Source organism: Notolepis coatsorum (assembly GCF_963971535.1).
Source record: "Notolepis coatsorum genome assembly, chromosome: 20".
Lineage (NCBI taxonomy): Eukaryota > Metazoa > Chordata > Actinopteri > Aulopiformes > Paralepididae > Notolepis > Notolepis coatsorum.
This window is the reverse complement of record NC_140184.1, coordinates 31,964,538-31,971,194: the sequence shown is the minus strand read 5'-3', so window position 1 is coordinate 31,971,194 and position 6,657 is coordinate 31,964,538. Positions and strand designations below refer to the sequence as shown.

General features: G+C 44.6%; 1 protein-coding gene across 8 annotated transcripts in view; it reads right to left on the bottom strand.

Moving 5' to 3' along the window:
* The window catches only part of tle3b (TLE family member 3, transcriptional corepressor b), a 45,034-nt gene extending 43,638 nt beyond the window's left edge, over positions 1-1,396 (bottom strand). For all 8 annotated transcript variants that reach the window (XM_084337170.1, XM_084337172.1, XM_084337171.1 and 5 more), the window contains exons 1-2: positions 956-1,396; positions 192-416 (exon numbers count right to left, since the gene is read on the bottom strand). In XM_084337170.1, the coding sequence (XP_084193296.1) occupies positions 192-215 (24 nt within the window). In that variant the 5' untranslated portion in view covers positions 216-416; positions 956-1,396. The remainder of the gene's footprint in view (positions 1-191; positions 417-955) is intronic.
* Between the last annotated feature and the right edge of the window lie 5,261 nt (positions 1,397-6,657).

Genomic DNA, 6,657 nt, shown 5'->3' with positions numbered 1-6,657 from the left:
CTGATGCCCAAGTCGAGCAGGTTCCTGTGTCGAGTGCCTCAACAGCACCCACTATACTCGACGTGCGAACCATAAATAGTAATAAGGTGCAGATCACCAGCTCGCCTGATGACAAGCTCATTAAGATACTTAAAAAAAAAAGTGGCGTATATTTGCATAATTTACAAATAATGACAACAAGAGCTACTCACCGGGTGCCGGCCCTGTGGATACATGTCGATTATGTCCTTTTCACAGTGGAATCCGGTCTCGTCTCCGTGATCCCAGTGAATGTGCGGTGAGAGCCGCCACCCCTCCCTCCCTCCTGCAGGATGGCGGCGGACAAAGCGCCTGTCCTCGGCTCTCAGTCAGGCGACACCTCGATCTCAATCACTGGAGCTCCCTCGACCTTATTGTCCTCCTACCCTTCAACGTAGCTAAACAAACAAGAAAAACAAGGGAGAGTTTATAAACAAAAAGGTGTACCGAGCAATTAAGTTGCACTCCAAAACAAACCTATTTATGTATTATTTTCCAATGTTTGTTTATTAATCCACACTATAGGGGGGGTGATTTGTTTTTTTTGTTTTTTTAACACTGATCGCCGTACACACGATCATATTTTACTCAAAAATACTTTTTTTTGCTATTTTCAAATGTTTGACTAGTGGATGGAGATGTAGTCATAATAAAAGTCTGTTGCACCAGTGACGCGTGTCGGGGCGAACTAACGACAGAGCGGTGTCACAATGTAGCAAATATACATTCCAAACGGTCGATACATCCGATTGCGTCTGATGTTATTTCTGTAGCTTGAATCACACGAGCACTACAAGAGGTTGGCTATGGAGAAATCGGTCGACTGGTTTGGGGCTCTGAAAGGGCAGAAACACGAGAAGCAGCAGCGTTTCTCCATAAAGCCACACCAGCAGCAGTCTTGTTAGCAGCAGCTCTCTTCTCGTGTCTCCCATTTTACCTTTGTCTCGACCGATCCCTCGCCTCTCGTCTTGGGCAATATTTCCGATCTCGACAGAATGCTCAAAATCCTTTGTTTGTGACCTTCATCCGAAAGCGATGCGTGTATATATTATAGCTGTACTTGAAGAAGACGGAAAAAAAAGCCAATCGCTGGTTACATGGAATCCTCGTTGTCCCTTGTGAGCCTTTTTTAGAAACTCTGGTGATCTGGAGACGCGACCTGCCTCTCCGTCCGAAACCCCTGGACGAGTTGTTGTCGGCCGCATACAACTTCAAAAAGGAGCCCTTACTGGATCCGAAAATAGCAGACGAATCTCCCAATAAGTCCAACGGTGATTTCGCGATGCAAAACAGGTTCAGTTGCCGAAAGGCTGGTCGTTGTGAAACGTACCAATTGCTTGCATACGATTTCGTCCGTTTCTCGCTGCTTTCTTGCCCGTACCACACACAGACTGTGCGCTGACACGAGGACTCCACTGCCGAGAGAGGGCCCCGCGCGGGCCAATCGGGTTCTCTGAAAGACTTGATCAACATGGGCCAATCGGAGTTGGGTGTCCCCCACGTGGGGTGTATAATACACTGGTGTTCTGATTGGACAGTGATATATGACCTCACGTGTTCGCCATTTTGGATCTGAACTGGCGTTCAACCATTACATTCAACAGACGACTTGTTCTAAACAAGGATGATCATTTATATTTCTGTGCATTATTATTAGTGGTTGAGTATTTAGACATTTGAGCTTTGTGTTATTGGGTCACGTCTTGGCTCTTAGAACAGATGTAACATTGGAACCCCAGCGAGAACAAGACATTAACTAGTAAATTGCATTTTACATCTTGTATAGGCCTGTATAGTCCCATTTTATATTTTATTGTATGGTTGCTTATGGAGCCACAATAAATTATAAGCCTAGGCCAAGCCTATCCGTTTAATTTGACCAATGCAGCATTTATAGGACTTTTAAGCAGGGAGGTTACTCTGAGAACAAAGTCAGGAGCTATGTACAGACATGTGCATAAATAAATAACATTTAAATAATCACATTGGCCTATTTCATAGAATGTGACTTGATATAAACAAAAATACGAAAAGCACCAAATGTATAGTAAAATGTATTTTGAATCATGAGTGATTTGAGTTGATCGACCTATTTCTAACTAGACCTCAAGCATCAACAAGCTTTCATATCAGCAGCACTAGGTAGGCTACAACATGTCTGCGCCTGAGGAAATCAGCCTATCACGTGTTGCTCACTATGTTATACCCCACGTGGGGCCACTCTTCCCCATCACTGCTTTTTATCCAATGGTATTGCAGCGGTCTAGCTCTCCGGCTTACAATTGGTCCGTGAGAGCAAAAGCTGTCAGTCAGGTTTCTATGTTGTCAATTAAACCCACGTTGGGTTCAGCGCTGACAAATGCCTGTGCTACTCTCCCTCCTGCCTGCGAATAGTGCCTGGAATGGCTGCTTAATTAGCTTCGAATGGCTTTTCCTTCCAGCTCAAACAATCTGTCACTACCATGTGGTAAAAAGAGCCTTGCATAAAACAAAAGGAGAGGAAAAAAAGCAAGTAGGGGCTAAATATCAGTTTGATTCCCCCCTCCTCCACGAATACATTTGTAATAATGCAAAACAAAGCTTTTACCTCGCTCAAACATTGGCTCATTGCAGTCAACTGTTTGTGTCTTCATCCCCCCCTTGTTTCTTTCCCCCCACAAACTGGCATTCATTTGGCCTCCTCACATTTGCCCCTTGTTAATAATTATTGGCCAGGTAGTCTGCTTTTGATTTAATTCTACATGGGAATTAATTTAAATAGTTATTGCCTATCCATTACAGTTAAAATAGTGATCTAGTACATTTCCTTGTAACTAGATAACACGTTTTTTGGATGTTATTATTACAAATGTACTATGAGCCATATTTAACAGGTAATCCATGCTATGTTTGACCCAGTATGCTGGTCTACTTTACAGTACTTGACAATTATATAAAAATGTGTTATTCGAAACAGGCATGTGATATTACACTTCTTAATTTTGTATGATAGATACACATTTTGAATGATTGTTAGTGATGTTTTCTTCTATTATCATCCCTACATTTCACTCCATGTGACAAATAAAACTCTTGATATGTGTATAATTATCATATAATAGAATAATTACCTAATCATATAGGTAACACACGTTGTGTTCTCTTTTTACTGTGTGAAACAAATGGAATAATAATGTATCACTGAATTAAGGCTGAATGACTATTTTTGCCGTAAATCCTGCCTGAAAATTCTTCTGAATCCTGAGAATTAATTATTTATAAAACCCTTTACTTGGACAACCTGAGAGAGAGGCACTTTAATTGGACTGCTCTCAGATGTTTTTGCTCAGGAGGGTTGGTGGGGTCAGGAGGGCGGAAAAGACCACTTTTCATTGGCCACCAAATTGTAAACTTGTGACTGGCCCATGTGGGCTAGCCGATGGTTTGGAACAAAACACCTCAGGCTGAGAGATCGGATGATGCAGAGAAACTGGGCCAAAGGACTGCGAGCCCACTGTTGACACTATGGGATTTGATTTTGACTTTGTTATTTGGATCTCTTTTAGCCCAATGGGCTATTCGTCCGAAGATGGAAGCTTTGAAATCAACCCCATGCCTTTGGTCAATCGAACCCACAGTTCAATCAGTGATGACTATTGCACACTGCCAATTATAATGGCATTCAAAATGTTTTATGCTATCAGACAATGTTGCCTCAAAACCGTTATTCCCCGACCACTACCCCACCCTAAAACTTCTGTTAATTATTCTAGATTAGCATAACAACATAACCCCTATTATGGATCAATATTCATCACTTCTACCTCCAAGGAGAGACATAATTTGAGTTGTGGGTCAGCGGTGGTTGTATTTGTCTGTTTGCTGCATCTTGAAGCTCCTCGGACAGACCGGTAGGTCCAGGGTGGGGATATGGGTTGTCTCTGCACTGGCAAACAACAGTGGCAGAGGGTCTCCGAAGATCTGAGAGATCATACCATACACACAGCCATCCAACTTCATCTCAGTCACACGCAGAGACCCAATCCCCATCCCCCTCAATAGAAAGTGGCCTAGATTAGGCAGCAACAAAGGAGTGGGCTTCACCTCGAGGGGGGGTGGCTTCCACCCTCACACAGACCTCTGCACTGTTTATTTACACTGGAACCCCAGACGCTGTGAAACTCCCACCCTGAGGCACTACACAAACATTGGGGCTATTTACAGAGGTGGTTTTAATTCTTTACAGAGTGATGATCGGTCCTTTTCACTCCCATCCCTGCCTGGGCCTTGCTTTTAGATTCCCACAGCCCTCTGTACCTGGCCCCCCAACGTCTCACACAATCCCCAAAATAAATATAACAGATGTATATTTTCAATGGTTTTAGTGGCCGCTAAAGACTCAAATCTCATTTGTTCTGCCTGCGGAGTCACGTTCTTTGCTCGTACAAATCCCTGGTACCCAAAACCACAGCTTCTACAGCCAACCAACACTGGTTCCAGCTTCGGCAGTACACCGGCATCTTGATACTTCCTGAAACCAGAAGCCAAACCCCCCACCCCCATTTTGGTGGTCTTCGTTGTGAAAACAAGGAGGGGCTGTGCAAAGCTATAAAACTGTTCTCAAGCTGTTAGGTCATGCTTGAGAGCAATATTGATAAAGCATGGAAGGATACTGCCTCAAAAGTCCAACATAGACAAGTACTCTTCCTCTCTTCCACAAGAGTACATTTACCTTTGTGAAGTTCAGTTTGATCATCAGAGTTCACCCAGCCTGCCCCTAAACAACGCCCCCCCCCCCCCACACACACACACCCATGATCAGTTAGGGCTTCCCCTCCGTAGTGGAGCGGAAAATGAGGGCCTATTTCCACGGTGGTTTGGTCGGTGGGTTGGCAGTGGTTGTATTGTGGAGCGCCCGCTGTCTCAGGATTATTGACGTGCTTTCATAGTTGAGCTCGGGCCATGAAAGGAGACACATTCCTGGCCACAATGGGCCCAGTGTGCAGCGCGGGGGCAGCCAGCCCGAATAGGGACCCTGAGTGTATCGCTGTGACTCGTCAGCCTGTAATCAATGCAAACAGGATGAAAGGGCCTTATCAAAAGGGACAAATGCAGACATGAGCGGTGTCGCTGGACAAAAAAGGGAAAAATGGGGGAGGGGAAGGGAGATGGTGGCTTTTTTGGCTGAAGCCCCGGAGTCCATGCGTTTGTTCATCTCTTTGTTCATTTGCTGCTGTGTGTGTGTGCGTGTGTGTGCGTGCGTGCGTGTGTGCGTGTTGTGTGTGTGTGTGTGTGTGGGAGGGGGGGGGGGGGGCAATTACCACTCTGCACTTCTTTTTCTGACATCACCATCCATGTAGCCATATCTCCCAGAAAGCAAGCACTAGTATTCAGTTGGCTGCCAAAAAGACATTTACCATGTTGCTGCTGCTCTCTACTTTATTTCATTGTGTAACACCATAATATTTGGGCTAAAAAGGAAGAACAACATTCTCCAAGTTGTATTTTGAGTCGGACAATGACTGTGTTTAGAAAACACAGGGAGCAGATCTGGAGGTATTTCCCTTGTGAGAGAATCATATCTGGTGTCCATGGATTTGCTCTAATCCCTCCATGAACCCCCTCCATCCTCTCCAAGAAACCTGTGGCGTGTAAAGCCTTTTGAAAACACAGCTGCCTATCAGGTCAGTGCGTTAACCAACTAAAAGGTAAACAAGGCAAATAAAAGAGACAACAGGCTCCAGAAAACTGCCTTGATGATGAGCTTTTTTTCCTTGTCATTGGAGTCAATGGCCAATGGTCAATAGGGGGGGGGGGGGGGGGGGGGGGCATTCTTAATTTACCTGAAGGTTAAGATTAAGCAAAGATATCATCTTGGAAAGGACTTATACCACTCAAGCAGTTTATGTGTTTATTGTACAGTTGTACACTTTGAAATTAGTTGTTGACACCAAAACCATGATTGAGTTATGTTTACACGCTTTTGTACTATTTTAGTTATGTTGTTGCCGGTGATTAATATGCTCATTTAGTGATCATTTAGCTCATCGTGACCGGGTCCACTGGCCAGCTAGGTGTGAGGCTCTTTAGAAGGCTAGTGTTATTTTTGGTGATTATGGTACAAGTGGCTGCTCAAAAAAGCAGGTCAACAAAGTGACCCTCTCCTGTCCTTCAGCTGGAGTGTGAAAAGGGGAATCTGGGGTATGACGGTAGGGCATCTCCGCCACTTGCCAGCGACCACTAGCAGAGTCGGGGCATTGCCAAGTACCCCTCCTGCGCTATCGCTGTCAGTGACATAGAGTGGAGGGTATAGGGCATTGGCTGGTTGAAGAGTGCTAGAGGGATGATATATTCTGGCTCAGCGGAAAATATTGTATGGACAAAAAAAGTGAGCACTATTATGATTCACTTCCTGCATTGACTGAATCAATTATATTCATGTTGATATTATTCCTCTGTCCTCAGTCCCTCAAGCACCTGTCTCTTCTGTCTTCAGTCCCTCAATCACATGTCCCTTTTGTCCTTCCCACCTCAGCTCACATGCATCTTTCTGGTTTTACACATGTTTTAAACAATGTGGGAGCGTTTTAAGTATGGCTGCCCCCATTAATGAGGTCACCCAGCCCCCATAATCTACCCCACAATGCAAATTTTGGTAGC